Here is a 25,929-nt window from a genome sequence, read left to right as displayed (position 1 = left end):
ATAAATGCTCTCCTCATACTGTCATAAAACCTCATCCAATCAAAACATATCAGTCTACAAGCATGTGATAAAATAATTACCTACATTAAAACCATACCCTTATAAAATAAACTGATACCATGAAAAACCTGCCATTCAAACTCTTTTACACCCAAAAGATTTTCAGGATACAGGACAAATCCAATAATCTATTTGTTGAGGAATGGATGGAAGAGACAACACTGGATCTATAAGTTATTCAAATAAATGCTCTCCTCATACTGTCATAAAACCTCATCCAATCAAAACATATCAGTCTACAAGCATGTGATAAAAAAATTACCTACATTAAAACCATACCCTTATAAAATAAACTGATACCATGAAAAACCTGCCATTCAAACTCTTTTACACCCAAAAGATTTTCAGGAGTCTTCAACACCAAGAAGGTGATCACCTTAACTATACAATCCAGGAACTGTTGTGTTCTGTGTTGAGCTGATCCTTTTCTTGAACTCACAAGTAGACTGCTGCTAAATGCTTGATGGAGTTAGAATGGTGATAAATCCTTGATGATATGGGTAGAGTGGTGATAATCAAAATATCTGTTACTGACCACCAGATATATGTTTTAATTTCATTTTGATATTTTGTTCTAAGGTTAGGATATATATATATATATATATATATATATATATATATATATATATATTGGGACACACTGAAAACAACCCTGGGACATATAATACAGATCCAAATAAAAACTGAAATTTGAAAAGAGAACTTACAGATTTTTATGATATGGTTCCTGCCAAGAAACCAAAGAAGCATCTGCTAGAACCATAAGGTGCATGTCCCGCCAAATGCTCACCTGTCCTCTCTATCTGTAACAGATTTTGTATCTACAGGTTAGCTTATTATTCTGCCAGAGCTATCCACTCTCTGCCACCCCTCCAAAAAAAACAAAAACAAATAACATGCTTCCACCTGTATGGCATTTGCCATAATTTTATCAGCCACACAACAATTTTACTTCTGCAAAAAGCATCCACCAGAGGGCATAAATGAACTAGTGTATTCCTCAGATGAAAACTCCCCAGCAGTTCTGTGGATACTCAGTTCTTCACTATTCTTCCTCCCAGCTATCCGGACATGTGCCCAACCTTATGACAACAGCATCACAGCTTGGCACACTGCTGGACAACCAACAGGTTAGTATAAGGCACGTACAGCCACTGAATGTCTGTTCATCCTACCATCGTCCAAGCAAATGCTCCACTGCCCTCATTCCACAAAGTATTAAAGTGTCTTTGCAGTCACAGTATGGAAACTTATTCCTTTACTAAAACAAACAAAAAAACAGCCACATGAAGTGATTATCTTGTTTGTTTATACTTAAATACAGTCCTATAGCTTATGAGTTTATATTTCAATTTTAGCTGCAGCATCTCCAACAAATAATTACTTTACTTCTGTCAAAGTCAGATGTCAATGGTTGATAATGAAACTTTCAGACAGACAATGCCAAGAAACTGTACTTTGAGAGAGTTACTGCACTTAATTTACTAAAATTTAACAAATGTATATATTAAAGAAACTCTATTGACTAATAAGAAATTAAAATAAGAAAGCTGGAAAAGTGTACATGTACGTACTGTGCTGGTATATTCACAATAGTTGTTCTTCCAAAGTGTTGTGGGCTGCTACCTTTAAAACAGAAAAGAAAACATTAATAAATTCCAACTTATTAGAATACTGATACCCCTCCTCTGAACATCACAATCACCAAGAATCAAGATTCATTGTACTATTCTTTATCTGTTGGTCACTTTTATAAGGTGTCAGGACAGATGTAACTGCTTCAGAAGATGTATGAGTTCCACCAAACCAGCAGCTTGCAATATCCTTCCTTTACTTCTGTACTATACACTGTGTATGCATGTCTTTAAAAATACCACTTAAAAAACATGCACTCATCTGTTCCTTGAAAAAACACATAATTTTTGGGAGACTCATGTTTTATTTTCTGTCTGCCCAGTAATATCTTTGGCTGGTGCATGAATGCAAAGCCCAGGGCTCACAGGCAGCATGCAGTATTACCATTAAAGTGGCACTGCTTTTCCTGATCAAGTCTTAAAGTAAGGCATGGTCTGCAAGCATTATGAATTTTCTGAAGCACAAAAAGTTAATTTATAAAATGTTCACCAACTATGCACATAAATACAAAAAACATTCAGATTATTTAAAGTGGGAAATAGTAGTAAAGCATACAAGTAAAATAAATTAATGTTTTAAATAGGATACCAAATTTATACTTGGAAGTGAATTAGAGTAACTGAATAAAAGATGAACAAAGTTTATATATATATATATATATATATATATATATATATATATATATATATATATATATATATATATAAGGGTCTACTGTATAAGTTCGAAAATACACTTCTTCGAACTCACACAGTAGACCCTGGGTTACGCAAAAGTGCACTTAATCGAAAGTGCAATTTCGCGAAACCCACTTCAGCGAACAGGCTACTACTGACTTTAGTACAGTAGTTACGGACCTTAGGGTTCGGGAGCAGGTCATGGTAAAGGGATAGCTAGTAGGGCTATCCCCTTACCATGACCCGTGCCTAACCCTAAGGTTCAATTCTGCACCACAGTGGAGGACATAGCATGTTTTCCTGCTGTCCTCCACTGTAGTGCGATCCATTCGTAGAAGCTGAGTTTGCGAAAGTGCACTTTCGAATAAGTGCACTTTTGCGTAACTGAGCGGTCTACTGCTCTTTTTCGAATACGTGGTATTCGATGAAAAGCAGTAGACCCATATATATATATATATATATATATATATATATATATATATATATATATATATATATATATATATATATATATATATATATTCAAGCGTATAATAACACAGCGTTCAGCAGTATAAATGTCCCCAAGTTGTCGTTAAAATACAGCTAATAATCCAAGTAATGAACCAGGAGACAACCAAGGCTCACTTCACGATTTCACTCTTGTCAATGTCCAAAAAATGTATCCAAAAAATATACTCGTACTGCAGAAAAATACTAAAATCAGCGTTTTTAATGTAGAGCGTATACACAACAGTAAGCGCTTTCGCCGTAGCTTCCTCAGACTGTTAAAATTCAAACTTGCATTTAATTACCTTTATATATACTAATTAATGACGCGTTATAACCAGTTAACCATTCTTGGCTTTTTAAAAGAGCACAATACATACAAATAATGATTAACTAAATAAATCAATTACTTATACGGTCAAATTTATAATAAGTAATGATTAAAACATTCAATATCGCACTATATCAGCGAACATAGCTTTGACTAGTATAATAGAATATATTGTTTAAACACACTTATGATAAAACTAATGTGTCTAATATAGAAAATATAGGTATATATACAGCACATGTAAGTATTGTACTAACTCTTCTAACTACGTGCATATGCTATCCGGATACAAGTCAGATATCCTAAACTTCTGAACAATGTTTAAAATCTTCAGCTTACATGTATACTTACAACGATATATACTTAATCTTCCACTACTTACTAATCTGCTAAAAAACATCACTACTAATACATACAATACATATCTGTAGTCGTCGTTATTGATAATATCCCTATATATAGTATATATACAATACATATTAATTTTAAATTATTAAAACATTTTTGAAAAATTTTTAAAACTCTATCAAACACTAATTGCACTTTACTACCTGTCTGCTTCAGAGATATTCAGATACTCATATTGCACAAATATATATATTGATAATTGATATGCTCAAGTATTACATACTAAATATAAAACATTTACATCACTTAGAAATTCATAAAAAGACCTGACTGTGAACATTGTGATATGTCAAAGTTAAATTATTGGTACATATTTAGAACTTCATATCAATTTCATTAACAAAATATATAAACAATAATACATATTTATGCATACATCAATCCTAGCAGTACTAAAAGCCCTAGTTGATTTAGTTCATGGCAGCTTTATTAATAACTACATGCTCATATTGCCAGCTGTGCGAATAACAAGTGTATATAGAAAGTATAAAAAAATAAATAAATATATATATATATATATATATATATATATATATATATATATATATATATATATATATATATATATATATATATATGTACATATATATATATATATATATATATATATATATATATATATAGATATATATATATATATATATATATATAGGTAGCTATATATAATTATATTACCTAGTCTATTTAGCAAATACTTTATTAAATACTACTCTAATCTCAAATATGTATGCGATATTGAATGTTTTAATCATTACTTATTATAAATTTTAGACAGTATAAGTAATTGATTTATTTAGTTAATCATTATTTGTATGTATTGTGCTCTTTTAAAAAGCCAAGAATGGTTAATTGGTTATAACACACCATTAATTAGTATATATAAAGGTAATTAAATGCAAGTTTGAATTTTAACAGTCTGAGGAAACTACGGCGAAAGCGCTTACTGTTGTGTATACGCTCTACATTACAAACGCTGATTTTAGTATTTTTCTGCAGTACGAGTATAGTTTTTGGATACATTTTTTGGACATTAACAAGAGTGAAATCGTGAAGTGAGCCTTGCTTGTCTCCTGGTTCATTACTTGGATTAATATATATATATATATATATATATATATATATATATATATATATATACATTAGATATAGATATATAGATATATACATAATAATAATATATAAATACACAAAATTGGAAAGCTGTATTCACTCCCAACTTATAACATAAATACTTTTCATAACCTCTACTCTCCCTCATTGCATGGTTTCAGACCCAATCACAGTACAACCACTGACCTTCTAAGGTTCACAATTACAATAGATCACAATAGAAATTCAGGTCTTCTAACCTCAGCCCTATTTCTGGATCTATCCAAGGCATTCAACGCAATCAATCATCAAATTCTCCTAACTGACCACTCTTCATGTGGGTATTACCCTCCTCACTTAACCATATAGTCTTATATGTTATCTTTCCATTCTAGTCACCTATTTAAGCAAAGTACACTCTCGTACAGAACAACTTATCAAAAGCACTTTTCATTGACACCCAAACAACCGATAAGAAACTGCTAACATCTCATATCACAGAAAGTTCAAAACCAACAACATAACACTTACTCCAAAAAAAAGTGTGTTTTGTGTGGAAAAAGCACAGCTGTGTCCACTACACACTCATAACTTAAACAGACTAACTCTGAGGTCATTTAACCGGGAAACAGTTGATTTTCAAAGAAAACCCAGTACTTCCTTACTTCTGAGGTTGTACGATCTTGGACTTTCTATACGTAACCTGTAAGAATTTTTTTTAAAGCTATGAAGAAATCACATTTTAATTGTTTTTGGTTGAGAATATTTCAGTTAACCAAAATTGTTCCGACAAGCTGCAATTTGCCTCTCCAGTAACCTTTAATTCATACTATACTGTCTTGCTTCACCTACATTTCTCCCAGCTTCTTTGTCTCTTTTCAATGTTTATCCCCTAAAAATGCTAAGGCTGTGACCATTAAGCTATCAAATACAATATATGCATTCATGCATTACTATAAACTGATGTCTTGTAAAAATGGCGTACTGCATTATTTTCCTGCCTCTATACATTATTGACATTTAGATCCATACATAAAGCATGTCTTGACAGTACCTGAGATACTATAATGTTCCAAAAGCAAGCTATATAACTTCCTGTGCCTTTTGGCCCAAGCCATAGCTGAAACGTTTCTTGTAACAACATATCTACCCAGTACAGAATAAATAAATGTCAACTTAAGTGCCAAGTAAGCCATTTTCACACAATTATTCCAAATGTATTGAAAAAGATGAATACGATTTGTTTTTCTGTCTTCAGCAGTAAAGACAGTAAAAACTTATTTCCTTAAACGTTACAAAGATTAAAGCTAATAGCAAAAATAGTTCTAATAACTTTTAGACTGAAATAATAGCATGTACATATCAGTAAATAATGTTGTAAAGAGCTAAACACACTCTGAAGTCTGGTAAGTATGTGCAGCCCAGCTGCAAAACCAGCAATTATGAATTTTGCCACATACTTTGGGACTCTGGTAAGCACTCTGCCCACTTACTCAGACCTCTCCCAGCTCAACCTTGCTCCAGCCTGCACAGTAACTTCTCCCTGTAATCTCCCTGTCATCTCAGATGTCCAGGTGAGAGCCGCCCTCAACAAAGCTAAAAACACAGCATCAATGGGACCTGACGGTATCCCAGGTTGCGTGCTACGTGAACTCCAAGAGGAGCTAAACCCGCACATAAAAATGCTATTTAACCTTAGCCTTACTACAGGATATGTACCTGAGCACTGGCGTACAGCAACAGTGGTCCCACTCCACAAAGGGGGTACTTCTACAGACCCTGTGAACTACCGCCCCATAAGCTTAACCAGCCTGGTCTGCAAAGCTATGGAAAGAATCATTATGGAACTCATAAACAAAGACATTGGGGACCTACAGACAATTGATCCCACCCAGTTCGGCTTTGTAAAGGGCAGATCCTGCCTTTTGAACCTGGTTGACTTTTTTGAAACAGTCACTAGAGCCATTGATGAGGGCAAAGCAGTCCATACAGCCTACCTGGACTTGGCTAAGGTCTTCGACACAATACCCCACTCAGGCATCATAGATAAGCTCAACAGCTTAAATGTAAACCCTTATGTCACTAGATGGGTTGCAAACTGGCTAAAGGACAGAACCCATAAAGTTAAAATCGCTGGAGCAATGTCAGACTCAAAGCCAGTCACAAGTGGTGTCCCACAGGGATCTGTCCTGGGACCCCTCTTGTTCGGCATTTATTTCTCAGATGTTAAAGCAATCATGGGAGGGTTGTGGCTGACAAAGTTCGCAGATGACTGCAAACTAGGCGCCATAGTCGATACACCAGCGGACACATACATCCTACAAATAGGCCTCACAGAAACGGACAACTGGTGCCGGAGTCATGGCCTTAAACTAAATGCCAAAAAATGTATAGTCATCCCCTTTGGGAAAAACAAAGTACCCACAAATTATCACATAGACAGCAACCCACTGAGTATGGAAAAAGTAATCAGAGACCTAGGGACCCAAGTCGACAGTGACCTCTCATTTGACACCCACGTTGCCAAAGTGGTTAGAAAGACATTCTACCTTGCACACCTTATCATGAAGGGATTCACATCCAGATCCAAGGATGTCATTGTACCCCTATACTCCTCCCTCATCAGACCCTTGATTGAGTACAATGCCCCATTTGGTATGTACCTCACCCGGCATTTGCAACAGCTGGAGAGACCACAAAAGTACCTCACCAAGAGGATCAAGGGTCTCCAACATATGTCTTATTCTGCCAGACTAAAGAAATTCCAGCTCTATTCAGTAGCATACCGCCTGCTCAGAGGTGATCTGTGCCTGACGTACAAGGCCATGTCCAATCAAGAACTGATGGACATGCTCCACCTCAAAAAATCCAAATCCATCAGAACCACGAGAGCTAAAGACTTAAACCTCGGCACAAGTATGAATAGGACATGCTGGAGGGATAGATTCATAGCCCAGAGGCTTCCCATGCTCTGGAACAGAATCCCAGTTCATGTTAGGCAGAGCCCCTCACTAACTCTCTTCAAGAGAAATCTTGATGAGTGGATGGGAGATCATAAGTTTACCCCAGGGGTCACATCTGTGTCACTACTAGACAGGGGCACAGTAAACTAATTCTATTATATAAGGGGACCTTCACTGTGTCACTACTAGACAGAGGCACAGTATTCTAAATCTATTCTGTGCATTTTTCACTATGGCTAGGCTTACAAATGCCCCAGGGCAGATAGCCTAGTACTAAACTATGAAACTATGAAACTATCCTCTCTCCTATGAAAAAAGTCTCAAAATTGTTATTGACTGGAAAGGATATGCAATAGCTAGATGAGACAACCTACCACATTGATTCTTAAAGATGGCTGTACACTCTGATGTGGATACTCCTGAAATGTTCTCTTAATGAAAGGACCAACCCACAGATGTACAAAATTGCTCATATCATCTCCACTGCTAAGGCAGTGAAAAAAGATTAAGCCAGAAACTACAACCCATGTCTGTTGAAAAACCGCTTGCCTAAATGCTCCAAAATAATGAGCTAAAGTACTTACAGCAGACATTTGTCTACAGTCCAGGACAATCTTATCTTGATTATCACTGTAGACATAACAGTGGCATTAATTGCTGCTACCTTCATAGAGTCAGCATTAAACTTTGTGCCATCCAATCATTAATCCTGCATATGTCATGGGTTGCTTCACCCTACCCTACAATTCATTAGGTCACTCCTTGGAACAGTATTAAGCTGTGCTTCCTAACATAACTAATACATATGAGTATTACTGCTGACTGTATGATAACATTTCTATAATTAGATTTAAACAGACACAATTGCTTGCACACTTACGGCTAAGGAATAGATCTTGGGTTCTCCAAAGTGCTCTGTGCACATACAGACTAATTGGCTAGTACAGCTCCTCACTGGTGGCCTGTTTCACTCTCCTACCATCTCATCTCTAGCCACCCTCCAGGTCATTAAATTAATATATAAGCAATTCCCCCAACTATCATAATTTTCCAAGTTCACTTCACTACACAATATCCATAGACTCAAATACATAAATAAATAAACAAGCTTTCTGTCATCTGTAATAATATATAGTGGGTCAAATACTACCTGCTAAAAGCTTATCTCCTTGGGTTTCATGACAAGTGGTTAGTACCACTCCTACTAATTAATAATGCCTGACAGAAAAAAAATGACACTAATATCTCTTACAGTTTTACTAGGCCTGACATACCAGACATGATTGTATCACACACTACTACCTTTCCACCCAAACTAACATCCCTCTGGTGGATAAAGAATGTTAAATTCATACACTCCTGCATAGCTAACTCCATTATGACTGCCACCCAGTCTGCTCTTATTCGCCCTCCTTCTGTGCCTTTATTCTATCTTTATAAACCACTCCTACTAATAACAGCTATCTTACTTTTGCAAGCAGGGGTTATATAAATTAACACAGATACAAACTACTTACATTAGCTAACATGAATATTTGTAGCATTAATAATAAATGGTCCTAACTTGAGCTATGGTTTCAACAATATAATTCTTCAGTATTAGCCATAACCGAAACGTGGTTCAAAGATGGTTTATGGAATCCCCTTTCATTATTCAAAACTAGGCAACATTCTATGAAAACCACCCAGGAATCAGAAATGAAGATGGAATATTCATGATTACTCAGAACTTTCAAAGTGGAAAGGAATGATGATGAAAAAGTGGGTGAGTGAATGGGTGAGGGTAGGGCTGGGGTTCAAGGAATAAGGACAGAGTAGGATTCTGAATGCACCTGGTGGTATGAACAATGTCTCTAGGTGATGGCCAGCACTGATGTGACACCCTGTCCCCTTGTACAAAATGGGAAAAATAGGCTGATTCTGATAACCTTAAGAAGAATAATGACAACCACGCAGAACATTATACTTATAAGGTAACAGAAAATATTCTAAAAACTAAGCCAACACAATAATGGGGAAAGGAGAGTTCACCAATAGAGATTACTGCAAATATGGATATAGAAAATAAGCAAGAGGGGGCTGGAATTTACTAGAAAATCTGTGCAAAGGAATAAAGGTATTTTGACCAAATAACTTGAGGGATATGTAACACAGTGGGATAATGCCACACAGATGCATGATAACTATACAAATCAGTCAGTGGAGGTTAGAAGTGGGAAGGCAGTTCACAAGAGAATAATGGAAGGAGATTCTTAGTCAGTCATTTGTAGGCCTCTCTTTATACATTAGTTGTACGCATCCTGTTAATATGCACTATATACTTATTTAATAACTGCAACCCAAGGGGAACAGCCTTTTTAAAGAGTGCTAGTGCAAAAAATACAAAAAGCAAATTAAGAAAGTATGATACAGCAATCACTCAATAAAGTACCACATAAGCATTTGTCGATGAGGTTAACAGGGTATCCATTAATAGTTCAAACCTGCCAAAAATGAGCAACAGTGAAGCAGAATGTAGCATGTTCATGAAAACACTTTGATATTTTAACAACAACAAAAAAAAAAGCGTGATTTCTGTCTCAAAAATTTATGCAAGGAAAGGCTCCATTTGGAAGTCAACCTTGCCATATTTTCTGAATGCTCAAAACACAGTAACACAAAATCAGGCACTTAAGCATGACACACCCTGAACACCAAACACACCTCAGGAAAGCACAATTCTTGAAAGACAAGCTGTCAGATCTCTGGTATAAATGGCAATTATTTATGTAAGGAAAAGCAGAACACTAAGAATAATGCAGTATCACATCGTAACATCTCCTGAGTTTTCCCACTTCTACAGAATGAATAGTAGGAGAAACAATACAATTTGGACAATTCAGTAAAACAGACTGACAGAACAGTGGTGTCATCTGAGCTTGTAAGGGGGTGCTTGACCATCTGCAATGAAGATAACTGTGAATATGCCAGTTTAATAAAATGAGAAATAAGGCATTTAAAGCTTATACCAGCCTTAAGGTGCAAAGAATCACACTGTGGAAGGTCAGTGTATAGTCTACTAGATACATTACTGGCACTGCAGTAATTAAGCAGAAACGTTTTTGAAAATTTAAAATCCAGCTATGTGAACTCAGTCAAAATCAGCAGTTTCACTAGTCAGATGACAGCTTTGATGCATAGCAGTGCTATTTGTGAATTTCATTACCACCGTCGGTTATTCGTGTTGTCATGGCAGACTGCAGTGTGAGCCAGCAACAGGTCTGGTGTGCAGTAACAAACCTCTTGTACAACCCTGATGTAATATTGTGTACACATTTGTGTGTGTGTACTTTCTGTACCTTTCCTACAAACTAGCCCTATGCACTGAATAGCATGTCTATGAATCCTGCATGCACAATATATTATCACAAAAATTAACATTTATGTGGCATTTACCAGTAATGTTTAAGCTGGATAAATATATATTAAGCACATAATGAAAAGTGTAACACAATAAAGCAAATTATATTAATGACTTGGTACTTCTGACTCAAAAAACTCATTAATGTGCACTGTAGTGTCATATTAGACACAGAACTGTAAGTAGCAAATCTCACCATATAAATTAATGTAGAAATACATGTGTTTTACTCTGTGTTTCTACTACATAAATAAGTGTAAAAATACAGAGTAAAATACCTTCATGTTCCACTTTCTGTTAAAAATGGTTAGGAGGTGATTTATTTATTTTTGTCTACAGAGTAATTTTTTTTACACATTTACTTGTAAAGAGAAGTAGTGGCTATAGCATCTTCAGCTATTTTGACTGTCAAGTTGGGAGACAAAAGGTACATGACAAAGAAGTGGTTAAAAAGACCCATTCACATTTTCAGCCACTTTGCCTCACTGGAGCAAAGTCAGTATCAACAATGCCCTTGATGTGACATCCAAGATGGCAGCACACTGATCAACAGCTTAATTTTAGCTCTCCCAGTGTGAACAAAGACAGTGAGAAGTAAGAGTCAATGATACAGTCAGCTTCAGTAAAATTCAGTTACTGACTAGAAGGTTCACTGCTTGGATGAAAAGAAGAAATTCAGAGAACCTGAAAGAAAATCAACCAGAAAAGGTGCTGAGAAAGCAGTGGCTGAGAAGAACCCTGCAGCTGTTCAACAAAAAGCAGTTCAAGCTACAGCTTTGGTACAATAGATGGTTTCTACTAGTTTAGAGGGGAAAAAATCAAATGTACTCAGAGGTGATTAAAGTAAATGAAACACTGAAGGAGTATATCAACTCAAATTACAAAAGGCTGGAAAAATTGAAGACGCTTTAACTAGCTATTCAAATGACCTTATAAAACTGCAAAAATCAGAGGTTGAAATGAAGAAAAGGCTGGCTAAGTATGCAACTACCTAAGAAGAGCTGTTTTAAGAATAGCAGAGAAAGAAGACAGAGCATGCAGAGGAAACCTGAAATGTTCTATTGTACCAGAGAAACTGGAAGGAAAAGACTGTAATAATTTTATGAAAGCACAAACAAGCAACTAGAAGGGTATTCCGCAGCAGAATCTGTTAATTGAAAGGGCACATTGAGTGCATGCTCCAAATCTAGATATGTGAAATCAGCCATGACCTGTATTAGTAAAGACACAATCATGCCAGCAGAAAGAGATGATCCTGACAAGACTGTGGCAGAAGGCCAAAAGTATTAAAGTTTGGGAACAAGAGTGTTTGTGGAAAATGGTTATTTGCTGTGCACAAGACAGAAGAGAAGCAAATTTATCCAGGCAATCAGGGAATGTTGAGAGGCTGGTGTGACATCCAGCTGTCTTCAAATATATATATTTTCCTGATGGATCAAAGTCATTTTGGATGCAGAACAGGCTAAGCAGGCAATTAAAGAGTTTATCCGTCAACAGATTGGAGGATCAAACACATTTGTGGAACCTGGAATAGGCTATGGAGGAAATAAAAAAGATAATCCAACAAAAAGTGAGCCAGCAAACAGAAGGGGACTCTGCTTCTGATTCTTCTGACAGCTCATGGACAGACTCAGCCAGTGAAAACTTTTCCAATGTTCTAAAGAAAAATGTTTGACAGAAAGAAAAAAAGCACAAGAGTTGACTAGAAAAAATAGGAATATCTTGGTCTTGACCCAGAGATGAAGACGAATACCAATAACACTGAAATTAGTGAATAAATGGGATACTATAAAGAACCAATCACATTTATGAAATATGGCTTTGCAAGAAAAAGTGGTTGAGAAAGACTAGACTTTTGATGACTTTGTTAAACTTGTGGATGAACTGTAAAGCATATACCCCACTTTATGTCATAAAGTTTAGAAGGACAATAAAGGAGGAAAAAAGTAAATGTACATAAAACAATTTTGTTCTTACTAGTCTTTGTATACAACATTTCATGATATAAACTGCATGTTATATACAGTAAAGCAGTTTTATGTAGTGTGTAGTCAGGGGTATTTTAAATGTGGAAAGAGGCTTTTAGTGACTTTTGTGTTTGTTAAAGATATTAAAGTAAACAAGAACTTTTTAGCTGTAAGAAATATAGGCTTTACAGGGGGGTGTTAAAGTGCACTGATTACATGTAGAATTAAGATATTTTCTTGTATTTTTACAAAGGTGAATGTTTAGATTAATACTCTTGGCTTAGCTATAAAACAATAGCTTTTTATAAGCAAACAGGCCTGAACAATAAAACAGAATGATGAAAGCCCTGAAAAATTCTAAGCGTCTTACATCTGCAATGATATAAGCTTTTTTTTTCTTTAGCAAACGTTCGGTGGGAGTTAAGATGCCTGCAGCTGAAGGCAGTTGCACATTCTGTTCTGAGTGAAATTTAGAAAGACATGATGACACACACCACCAATACCAAAAAAGAAAATGAAAAACAAAACCATAGCCACTGAGATGCTACAAACTGTTTAATAGTGTTCTGGTACCAGAAAACTATTAAATAGTTTGCAGTGTCTCAGTAGCTCCGGTTTTGTTTTTCATTCTGAAATTTACAAAGACTCATGCTGATATCTTTTACATGGACACAAGCTGTTTGTAGGTACAATACATTAATCATGATGTTTCTGATCATTCTTTGCCGAGAGAAATGCAAAACTTAAAGGTACAATATCACGCGGTTCAGTGAAAAATAAAGTTTGAAATTATGGGAAGTGATTAACACATAGCAGTCTCTATAGCAACCTTAATACTTAAATGCATTTAGTACAGCAGTGCACAATTTAATTTTATTTAAAGATAGCCAGTTCACTTTTTCTTACACGTGAAAGTTAACATTTTCTGAATGCATAAAAGTTGTTTTTCACATCTGCAAGGGAAATACAGATAAGAAAAGACTCACACAATTACTGTAAGTGAGAACACAGACTGTAGCATATGCTTTAGCATGGCTAACCTTAATTTTAGGTTAGTTAATTCCTGCAGCAGCAGCTGTTGATTTGGGGACAATTGTTCCTATCTGCAGGATTAAACTTCATTTTTTGAAGATGTATGTGTTTGTTCTAAATTAATAGAAGATGGATTGTTTTGAGAATGTATTTATTAAAGGGTTTCATTAAAACTATAAGTATTGAAAAAATGTGACCTAGATGAGAAGAAACAGCTGTATAAAAGATCAGCCTGCCAAACATTAATGTGTGCACGTACCATAAAAGTTGGAAATATACATTCTAAATTTGTTATGTATAACAGGTAGAAGCAACAGACTCATTCAAAAAAACTGTCATGTATAACAGGTGGAAACAACAGTTTTTTATCCTAATGGCCACACTATCCATATTATCCTGGAATGTAAATGGCCTTACAGATACAGACAACAAGGAATTGAATTATATTAAGAAATGCACAGTGTAAACAGCAATCCTGCAGGAGGCACATAAATGAGCATGTGAATTTGACAAAGAAAGGAATTTAGGATACATATTCAATAGAACAGTGGGGACAAAGGAAAAGAGGAATAATTATACTAATTACTACAGAGGGGGAAATTATAACAATGGTAGATTTGTGGCAGTATGGGGCTATTGGCAATGGAGGAGGATTATGCTGGCATGTAATTAAATTTCACCACAATCTGCTATTATGGAGCTTATGAAATTTTGGGTGACATAATCATAACCCCCATTTGAATCTGAGATCTGAGGAACCTCCTCATCTTCCTATCCAGTTCAGCTTCTGAAAGGCTCCAGGAGGACCTAATGTAAGAAGTGGTGGACTGGGGCTTATACTCTCTCCTCAGGGTCCCCAAGTAGAAACAAGCTCTACAGTGAACCCTGGGGACTGGGTTCTTGAAGACTTGGTATGAATAACTGTCAGATCTACAGACGTGTAATCTGACTGCTTCCATTTTGTATCTGAATAGGTAGGATCCAATTTCTTTTAAAATCTTTTGAAGTGGATCCAAAGATGAAGTAGTATATGGAGAGTGGGTTGGAGACTATGGAAGTGATTCTTTCACCTTCAAAGAGGCTTGGGATGATTTTATGGGGGTGTGAGCCTCTGAAGTAGAAGAAGAAGTAGGCAGCAATCCCTTTAAAACAAATTTGTTTCTGTGAGCACTAAGGGCCCTAGAATTAAAGGCTGCACAAATGGATCAGTCTGTGTTGAGATGAGAAGCTCCAAGGCAGTAGACAGACTCCCTGTAGGCATCAGAATTAGGGAGCTTATGCCAACAGGAAATGCAGTTTTTGAAGCCCTTTGGTTTCTCACCACTACTAATAAAGATAGAAAGAAATGAAAAGGAACATTTTTTTTCTATTTTAACTACCAACAATGGTAGAAAAGAATATGCCAACTACAGGTTAGAAAGGAGGAAAAGGTAGGGAAAAGTATCAACAATGGTACCAAAAGCTTCCTGAGGTACAAGATGTAGAAGAAGGAGATTATCCTAAGGTAAAGAAACTCAAATATTCAACAACTAAGTGAGAAAGGTGGGTGAAAGAAGTAAGACTGTAAGATGGGAGATTCTACAGATGAAAATTATTAAACTTATAGCAAGAAAAAACACCCGAAAAGCTCTTAGACATGGATCTGCATCTGTAGCAATATGGTGGCAAATGAGATTTGGGGTATAGCAAGTTAACCAGGGCATTATGGGTACAGAGAGGAGCTCATGAGTTGGATCTGAGAACCTTGTAAATGTGGCCGAGTTGGATCCGAGGTTGGATCTGATACTCAGTCACTGAGGAATGAATGAAAAGGACAACATCAGATTCAGCTTTCTGCAGGGAATATTACTTATAGTTAAGGAAAGAAATTTGTTTTGCAATAATGAGGATGTGTTGGGGACCTAGAAGGGAAGGTATAACAAAGGGGGGGAAAACTTCTGAAGAAATTTATGAAAATATTTGGAACAGAAGATGTGAATTTAGTAGTAGGAATTCAGACACATTTTAAATATTATTCCTCAAGGTACAATAACTGGGCTAGACTAGTTAGAAATTATATTTCCCAGGAACATGTGCATTTAATTGAAAGGTTCAACACACATCAAATAACTATTTCAGATCATGCAATGATAAAAATTATGTTAAAATGCAGGGCAATAAAGTAAAAATGAGACACTGATGCTTTCCTAACTACCTGTTATGTTGTGTCTTTCAGCTTTTCCCGGTTAGGGGTCGCCACAGCGGAACCCCGGTCCGCTAATGATTGGCAGTAGATTTTTACGTGCTGGCTTGCCGGGTCTAACGCACAACCTTCAATGAAGGAACGCCCATTCACGCATGTCACCACACAGAAGATGCTCTAACTGAGAATCGAACGGACAACGTCTAACTGTGAGGCGACAACGCTACTGCAGCACCACACTAACTACCTGTTATAAAGAGACAAATTTAAAGAATGGATAGTGGAAATTATTCAAGAGTAATTAGGAAAGTCATAAATATATTCAGAAGTTATAGCTAGTGAGTGGGATAAAACAGAAATGGAATTTAAAACAGTAGAAATAACAGAGAAAGATATGGTTAAGAAGTAACAGGAATCACTTAGAGGGTCTGACCAAGTTTAAAGTATTGCAAAATAAGGGGAATCTCACTGAACAAGAAGAGGCATAAATGCAAAGAGCTAAAGAGAAAATGAGGGAGTATCTAGATAATACATAGGAGTTTAGAAAGATTGCTGTTAACCAACTGTTTTTTGATAATAACTCCAGAGAACAAAAAACTTTTCTCACAATGACTTAGGCAACAGAAAGTAGAAAGGTTTGTTCCCAAACGTAGGGGGCCTATACCAAGAAAAATAACCAGAGATCCTGTACAGGTATTACAACTATTTCAGAATTTTATGGCAATTTATATAAAGCAGAGAAAAGAAACAGTACAAATGGGAATATTTATGGAAGACTTAATTGTGCCAAGGTTAATATAGGAGGAGATAAGATAAAAATGTTATGTATAATCAATCTTCAGAAAAGTCTCCAGGAACATATGACATTCCTATAGAACTGTGGCAGTTAGGAGGTAAGAAAGTGATGAAGATATGGGATATTTTGTTCAATATTTTAAAAGCAGAAGTACCAACATCTTGGAAGACAGCTGTAGTGGCAACATTACATAAAGATGGTAAACACCCATCATACCCAGCTTCATATAGTTTCATTTTAATTTTAAATCATGATTATGAAGTGTATATGTCTATATTTGCTAAAAGAATGGTAAAGGTGTTGCCAGAATTGATAGATACAGATCAATGTAGTTTTGTAGCTGGAATGCAAACATCTGACAACATTAAAAGAACAATTATGATCCCTGATGAGTAGCAGAATGTAAGAAAATACCACTGTTGTTGGTAGGTCTTGATGCAGAGAAAACATTTGTGAAAGTAAGCTGGGTTATTATGATTAGGGCAATGGAAGCATTTGCATTCCCTGATGCAATAATACGGTTAATTAGGAAGATGTATGAAGGATCAGAGGCAAGAATTAAAATGAGAGGGTTCCTCTTTGTTAAGTTGTGTTTGATCAGAGGAACCAGGCAATGATGACCTCTTTTCCCTTTATTATTTTCATTATATTTAGAGCCACTGGCAAAGAAAGTAAGGGACTCAGAAATACAAGGATATAATTAGAATGGTAATAAAGAAAAGTTGGCTTTATTTGCAGATAATATTATTTTGTACCTGATAAAATCTGAAAAGGACATCTCAGTGTTGTGGAACATTCTGAGAAAGTTTCAAGTCTTTTGGGGATACAAAATAATTAATGAAAATAAAACAAAGGCTACAGCTTTAAATTATGTACCGACACATGAATTGGTTCAGCAATACCCATACTTATGGCGACACAATAAGATGACGTATTTAGAAGTATTGATTAAAAAGGTTTCTGTTATTCCAGATAAGGATATGTGGCAAGAGACTAAACAAAAGATAATAAAAAACTGAGAAACTGGAAGCTCTTGTTTATGGATATGAATAGTAAGATACAAGCAGTGAAAATGTTATTCATCTCTTTATTTTTACATATGGGTCACATTTATTTTTATCAACAGGAGGAGAATTTCTGGACAATAATTAATAAAGAGTTGAAGGAATTTATCTGGGAGGGAAAGAGGGCAAGAGTTAAGTGGGATAAACTGATCCTTCAGATAGAACAAGGTGGTTTAAGATTGGGACTACTTTATTTCATTGAAAGCTCATTTCACTGAATTTGAATTTACCCTGACCAAATCACTGAAAGCTCAAATTACTGAAAATCTCATTTCAATGAAGTGAAGTACTGGCACTGTGTAGGGCAGCCATGGTGGTGTAGTGGTTAGCATTGCTGCCTCACAGCAAGAGGTTCTCCGGTTCGATCCTCAGCTGGGGTGCCTTCTGTGCGGAGTCTGCATGTCCTCCCAGTGGTCGTGTGGGTTTCCTCTGGGTGCTCCGGTTTCCTCCCACATCCCAAAGACATGCTGCAGGTGGATTGGACATTCTAAATTGGCCCTAGGTGTGTGTGTGTGTGTGTGTGTGTGTGTGTGTGTGTGTGTGTGTGTGCCTTCTGTGAAAGATTGGGCGTCAGGCTAGCAACTCGACACTGTAAAACTCCACTGCCAATCATGAGCGGACAGGTGATCCGCTGTGGCGACCCCTATCTGGGGAAAGCCAAAAGAAGAAGTACTGGCACTGTGTAGAGTACTGTAAGGCAAGTAAAAGGTATATGCCCTTTTCCCCACTGTAGTGTGATGCTGGAGTTATTATATATAGTTGGGGGGGCACAGCCCCCCACATTGGTGGCTGTGGGGGGCATAGCCCCCTACCTGGTTTGGTATTATATTATATTTCACTGAAAGCTTCCAAACAATACATTTTAAACTTAGACATACATGCTTACAACATCAATGACTAACTCTTTCCAGAAGACAATATATAGGGCTATGCCCCCCACCCCCGACCCCAATGTGAGGGGTTGTGCCTCCTACACACCCCAACTATATATACTAACTCCAGGATCACACTTCAGTGGGGAAAAGGGCATATACATTTTACTTGCCTTACAGTGCTCTACACAGTGCCAGTACTTCACTTCAGTGAAATGAGATTCGGTGAAATGAGTTTTCAGTAATTTGTGCTTTCAGCAATTTGATCAGGGTAAATTCAAATTCAGTGAAATGAGCTTTCAATGAAACAAAGTAGACCCTTAGGATTAACCAGGGGCAGCCCGTGCTATTGGACTGCCGGACTGCAGCCCCCTCAGCTGTAAAATAAAAACAATAAAAGAAAAAGAAGAAAATAAAAGAAAAAGAAAAGATAAAAAAAATTTTAAAAATTGCGGACTTTCGCGCATGCGCACTAGTCCGGACTGCTGCTGAGACAGTCTGGAGCATGGAGCATGCGCAGACTGTCTCAGCAGCAGTCCAGACTGGGAAACATGTAAGAACAGAGCTCCCAGAAGTCTATGCAGTTTTAACTGCATAGAATGTTGCTGGGAACAGGTCGGACCCAGACTGCAACATCGGCAGGCAGGCTGGAGATCTCGCGGGGATGCAATGGTAAGGAGTCGCATCGGGGATCTCGCAGGGATGTGCTCGAACGTGCCAGCTATGGGATGTATGTAATGGCCCCAGCTATATGGATCGCGGACAGGGGAAGGGATCTACATCACACTATGGAAAGTAAGAGGAACAAAGTGTGTGTGTGTGTGTGTGTGTGTGTGTGTAAATGCCCCAGTTGTTAGGTGGCTAGAACAAACTCATGGTGGTGTGGTAGGGAATACCTCAGGCTTGAACCCTGTACCTTGTATGCAGGTGTTAAGGACCTGAATTCCCTACCCACCACCATTTGTAAAAAAAATTGCAGATTTTTGCCTCATATTTGATCTGATCTGTTCCTCATAATATGTGTGGTTTCTAAATGTTGCAATGCTTGATATTTGATGGTGCAGTGGTAGCATTGTTGCCTCACAGCTGCAGGTTCTCAGGTTTGATTCTTGGCTGGGGTGCCTTCTGTGTGGGGTCTGCATCTTTTCCCTGTGTTTGTGTGGGTTTGCTTTTGTGTCCTCCCATGTTACAAAGACATATTTGCATTATTTCTTCCTGGGCCTCTGCTGAAAATTGTTTTTTTGTTCCAAGTCAGACTGTCCTGATTAACAAATGTTAAATAAAATTGACAGGCATTTGAATTTCAGACTTCAGGTTTCTGAATGTTTAATTCCTTACATATTTGATGGTGCAGTGGTAGCATTGTTGCCTCACAGCTATAGGTTTTCTGGTTTGATTCTTGGCTGGGGTGCCTTCTGTGTGGAGTCTGCATCTCATTCCTGTGTTTGTGTGGATTTGCTCTGGTGTCCTGCCATTTTACAAAGACATGTGTCTGCAGTATTTCTCCCTGGGCCTCTGCTGAAAATTGTTTTTGTTCCGTCAGAAGTAAAATTGACAGGCATTTGAATTTTAGACTTCATATTATTCAGAAAATACATAGTAACACAACCTTTTATTCTAGCAATTTTCTAAGTTTATAAGATGAATATTTGAAATTTGTCCTTATTTTTGGGACTGTATTACCCCATTATTGGCTTTGTCCAGGTTTTTTGTGCTAAGGTTGACAGCTATGGCAAGAACTGAATTCACTGAATATGTTTGAGGGCTGTATTCCCTCATTACTGGGTTTGTCCAGGTGTTTTGTGCTAAGAGGTTGACAGCTATGGTGAGAACTGAATTCATTAAATGATAGCCATTTAAGTTTTAGTCTTCCGCTCTTTCACAAAGCAGCTGATTTGGCGTAGTGGTATGTTGCTCTGACTGTTTTGCACAGGGACCTTGGCAGTAAAATGCATGGTGGTAACAGCATTTTTCTTTCACAAAGCAGGTGATTTGGCATAGTGGTATGTTGCTCTGACTCTTTTGCACAGGGACCTTGGCAGTAAAATTTATGGTGGTAACACAGCATTTTATTCTAGCAACTTTTCAAGATTATACAAGCAATGTTTAATGTGTCCCTGTTTTTTGGGCTTTTGACCCCCCCCCAATAAAATTGGCTTTTTCCAGATTTCTTGTGTTGCGAAGTTGAGATGCAGTTGAGTTTTGAGTAGATTTTACAAGGAGCTGAGAGCTGCAGGGGAAGAGACGTTTAGTGCTGCTTATGCTAAGTCAGCTTGCATTGTCAATAGCACAACAGGTTGTGTACATGCTTTTGATGCAGAAGGTTGTTGGTTCTATTCCCACAAGGGGTGAATGCTGCCGTACTGAAAAATTTAAGATACTAACTATGAGCCTGTTATTGGTTTGCTATCCATTTCTTATTGCAATATTACTAGCTTATCATTTTTAATGTAATATAGGCAATTTATTCTTCAGGGGCATCAGACACTTTATTTTTCAATGAAACCATGAAATATAAAGGTGTTTGCTAGCAGCAACCTCTTCATTAGTTACAGATTTATTTAATGTGGAATTATTTAGATGACTTTTATACTTCTTCAGAGATTGTGCATATTTACTGATAATGGTGGACTGTAGAATTGTGCATATTTACTGATAATGGTGGACTGTAGAATTGTGCATATTTACTGATAATGGTGGACTGTAGAATTGTGCATATTTACTGATAATGGTGGACTGTAGAAGTTTGAGTAGACTTTTATGATGGAAATGTTCTGAACTGGGCAGTTTTGTCATTATGGGTGCATGCATTTTGTTTCATTGTTTACTGGAAAGATGTTCTGAATTGAGCAGTTCTGCCACTGGTAAAATGTATTTTCTTTGAATGTGGGTTTCAATGCTGTTTCAATGAATGTGAGTTTCAAGGGCAGATAAGTTTTAATGCTAAGTTTGTTTAGCAGATGTCTTAGTGTTTGTGCTGTAAAATGCAAAATAAAACTTTCAAATGAAGTCCAAATCATCAAAGAAGTAAATCAGTATGCATATTAGTGTTTATGGTAAATGGAGTGAAATAGCCAAGTAATAGACCATTGGAATGGCTGCAGGGGGAGGCTCCATTCGACCATGATTTGTGAGGGGGAAGGGTGGCAAACTTAAAGACAGCCCCAGCTGAACTATACCTCCCAACTGTCCAGATTTCCAAAGAATGAATAGATTTTTGCTTCTTAATTTTGGTTTGTTCCTCATAAAATTTGTAGTTTTCTGGCAAATCATTTAGGAATTAAGTCACTAAATAATGACACATTGAGTTTCAGACTTCATAACCTTCAGAAAAATGCATGCTAAAGTAAGACCTGTTCTGTCAACTGTCTCAGTTTATACAAGAGCAATTTTTAGTACTGTTTATATGTTCCCCCAATATATTTGGCCTTGTCCAGATTTATTGCATTAACAGGTTGAGAGGTACATGCAAATAAATTGCTTTATAGAATTAGGCATAGCCAAACCTCTGAAATGTCCCTGATTTTGGCTCAAAATGTTGCTCCTCCCCCTAATAATCCCTCCGCAAAATAGCAATTTTGGAAGAAAACATGGAGGGTTTACAATTAAGAAATAACTGTAATAATCAGAGTTATAGATTACTTTTATTTCAGAAATGCATGTAGATTCTTTTATTTTGTCAGCTGCTCAAGTTAGCAGTACTAATATTAAAGTGTCCCTTCTTTGACAGGTTCCCAGCTGTATTGTGTGGCTATTTTATATTTTTACATCACATTTTTGGTCCATTTTTCATAAAATTGTGTTTTATTTTGGCAAAATTTTGTTTTTTTGGCAAATTAGTAACAAATCATTAAAGACTGAAGTTAGAAAATAATGACAGACATTTGAGTTTCAGATTTCATACCATTCAGAAAATTCATACTAATGCAAGACCTATTCTATTATCTTTCTAAGTTTATAAGAGCAATATTTTAAAATTGTCCTTATTTTTGGGCCTTTGTCCCACTTCTGTGTATGGCTTTGTCCAGATTTCTTGCTCTGAGGTTGAGAGGTATGACAAATGTGTCAGGGCCATCACAGTCAGCCAGAGAAATTTCAAATTGTGACATACTTCTTGCACCCCACTCCCCCATGTAGTGACTCTGGATGTGTCGAAGCAAGGCAAGGAGTAGTTATGCAGTGTAAATGTGCAGAGTATCCCCCCCATCCAAGGTAGACACAAGTACTAGAGTAGCTTTTCATCTGTCCTTGATTTTTGCAGAATGGTCTGGTTTCTGTCATATTTTTTGTACTGTTGATTTATGCTTATTACTCAAAGTGCCTGTTGCTCTGTGTTTAAGTAGCAATACTTTAATGACCATCAGGTAAGCTTGGCTGAGATCGTAAGATGCAAGTAAGCTTTAATAAGCATACTGTTAAAGAATTGCCAACATTATAAGCCTTTCTGTTGTTGCCATGTAGAGAATACTTAACTAGATAATGTATAAGCCTTGGGTATTGAAATGCATATGACAGTATTTGTAATAAAGGACAGATTACATTATTTTAAGAAGCTCATTACACTTGGAGACTTCCAGTCATCTCTGCAGGCTTTACCCGTAAACTAAACAGAATGTCAATTGTGTGGTCCATAACCTGTACAGTAATCCTTTTAAGCAATGTATCTTGAGCTTATTTCTTGTTTGCTTTTCATTTTTTACTTTGATCATGTCTTCCCCATGAAACAAGTAGATAGTTGTCAGGCAGCAGGTCTTTTTTTGGATAAGAAGCATTTTTACAAGTGGGGGCATCAGACATTTCTACTTTCAGCATGTTACTTGGTACTTTAATAAAGCTGAATATAAATTATAATTAGAACTGCAGTGCAAGAAGTGGTTTGAGTTGAGTGCTACTTGATTTTGACTGGCATTCCATTAATGTATTTAAAAAGTAATTTATTTTTTCATGCCTCACAACCTTTTTGTTTCCATCTAGATATTAAGTAAGCTGCCATGCAGCCAATGCATTGAAATATTTTTATTCTTCTACACTTCATTTTGTCTTGATTGGACTCTCATAATGACGGTTTGGCACCCAGGGCAGTGTATTTAGTTAGTTGTTGTGGTTTTGAGCATAGCCCCTCCCCTTTATAGTTGGCCACACCCCTTCCCATTGACCCCACCCATTCAGCTGTCTCCTGCAGCCCCCCTTTGATTTGAAGTCACCAGCTGCCACTGGGATTAACTGATTTGAAGAGATATTTTAGAGATACACAGTTAAGGTTCATATACATAACACAAGCAGAACCTTACAATTTAAAATAGAAAGGGATGATGATGAAGCAAGGAGGAAGTTTATGAAATAAACAGAGAGTGGGATTTTGGATGCAGATTCATAAGGAGAATACTAACAACTATATAGAATATTATATCCATAAAGTAGCAGACAGTATTCGAAGAACTAGGCTAACATGAGTATGGAGAAAGGAGATTTTGCCAGCAGTGACGACTGCAAGCAGGGGTACAGAAAAATAGGCAAGAGGGGGCTAAAATTACTGGAGAAAACTGCAAATGAACCAAGGAAGTAGAAGCAAGTAACTAGAGAGAAAGGTAAAAGTGTAGGATGAGGCCAAGAAGACATTTGGACTGCAGGCTAGAGATTGTCTTTTCTACCAGGGATTAATACTGGAGTGCAGAAAAAGAGAAATGGATAGGGGAATCAAGATCTGCTCTGGTCGAGTTTTTAGCTGAATCTACAACAGACATTACTATTAAAAAGGACAGTTAGTAGGGCATAGAAATTATTGCATGGTAACTCGAAGAATCAGTCAGAGGATGTTAGAAAACATTAGGAAGAGAGACTGGAAAAGCAAATTCCAAGAGAAAAATTGGAGAATATGTATGACTCACAAATTGCAACAAAGTAAATAGGGTTTAGGATCTTTGCTTGGAAGTGTTTGCATGGGTATTTTTACACCTCAAGTAGACTTTAAAGAATTTCTCCTCAGGTAGAAAGCAAATGTTGGAGGAAGGATACAAAAGAAAGAGGTAACCTAGAATATGTTTTGGAAGTGCAAAGCATTGGCAAATTGTAAAAGTTCCCAGTAGAGTACGCTGTCAGAAATAATGGGTGAGCTGAGTGTAAGCAAAGAATTTTGTTAAACAAGAACCATCTTTATTAAATCATCACCTATGACATAGAAAAACAAACCATACTGACATAATTTTACTTGCAAACATTATACATCACTTATACTCTACGCAATCATTGTCAGTCAAACATTAGATAGCTCATTCAAATCCTACCCTGTTTTAAACCTCAGTCCTCCCTTGTATGTATTGTTGCCACAGTTCCCATTTTTATGTAATTTGCTACTGCCCTTTCCTAAAGATCCCAATTCCAGTTTTATCTCTGTTACTATATTCACTGCTTCTAGTACAGTTGACTTAGACTTTGATTTCCATTTCCTAGTAATTGCTGTTTTACCAGCCACCATAATTAGACTCAGCAAGGCCTTACTATGTCCAGGCAGTTCTAATTCTGTGTCATAGCTCAGAAAATCATTTCCCTAGATACACCGATTTGCTCACCCGGTATCTCTAATAGCGTATTCTGCAGGGAATCTTTAAAATCTGCCAACTCACTACACTCTCAGAAAATGTTCCCAGATACCACTTTCTTCCCCCTCACACCTCCAACATTTGCTGTCTACCTGAGGAAAGATTCTCTGAAGTCTACTTGGGGTATAAAATATCTATGTAAACATTTCAAGAAAAAATACTAAATCATTTATTGCACATTTCCCCCCATTGGTTCTTTGTGAATTGCTTATCTAATCTCTCTTCCCAATTCTTTCTAACCTCCTCTGATTGTTTATTATAATCATGTAATATTTTATATGCTCAACTAATTATTCAATTCTTAAAAGGAGCTTCTATTCTAGATTCTACTAAAGACTCTATCAGTGCTGGTCTTTTATTTAGGA

General features: G+C 36.7%; 1 protein-coding gene across 1 annotated transcript in view; it reads right to left on the bottom strand.

Moving 5' to 3' along the window:
- The window catches only part of TMEM63C (transmembrane protein 63C), a 2,716,247-nt gene that overhangs the window by 876,927 nt on the left and 1,813,391 nt on the right, over positions 1 to 25,929 (bottom strand). Inside the window, exon 10 of the mRNA XM_044073895.1 lies at positions 1,635 to 1,686. Within this exon, the coding sequence (XP_043929830.1) occupies positions 1,635 to 1,686 (52 nt within the window). The remainder of the gene's footprint in view (positions 1 to 1,634; positions 1,687 to 25,929) is intronic.

Source organism: Protopterus annectens, chromosome 6.part0, assembly GCF_019279795.1.
Source record: "Protopterus annectens isolate FY-2018-M chromosome 6.part0, PAN1.0, whole genome shotgun sequence".
Lineage (NCBI taxonomy): Eukaryota > Metazoa > Chordata > Ceratodontiformes > Protopteridae > Protopterus > Protopterus annectens.
This window is presented reverse-complemented; position numbering and strand designations above follow the sequence as displayed.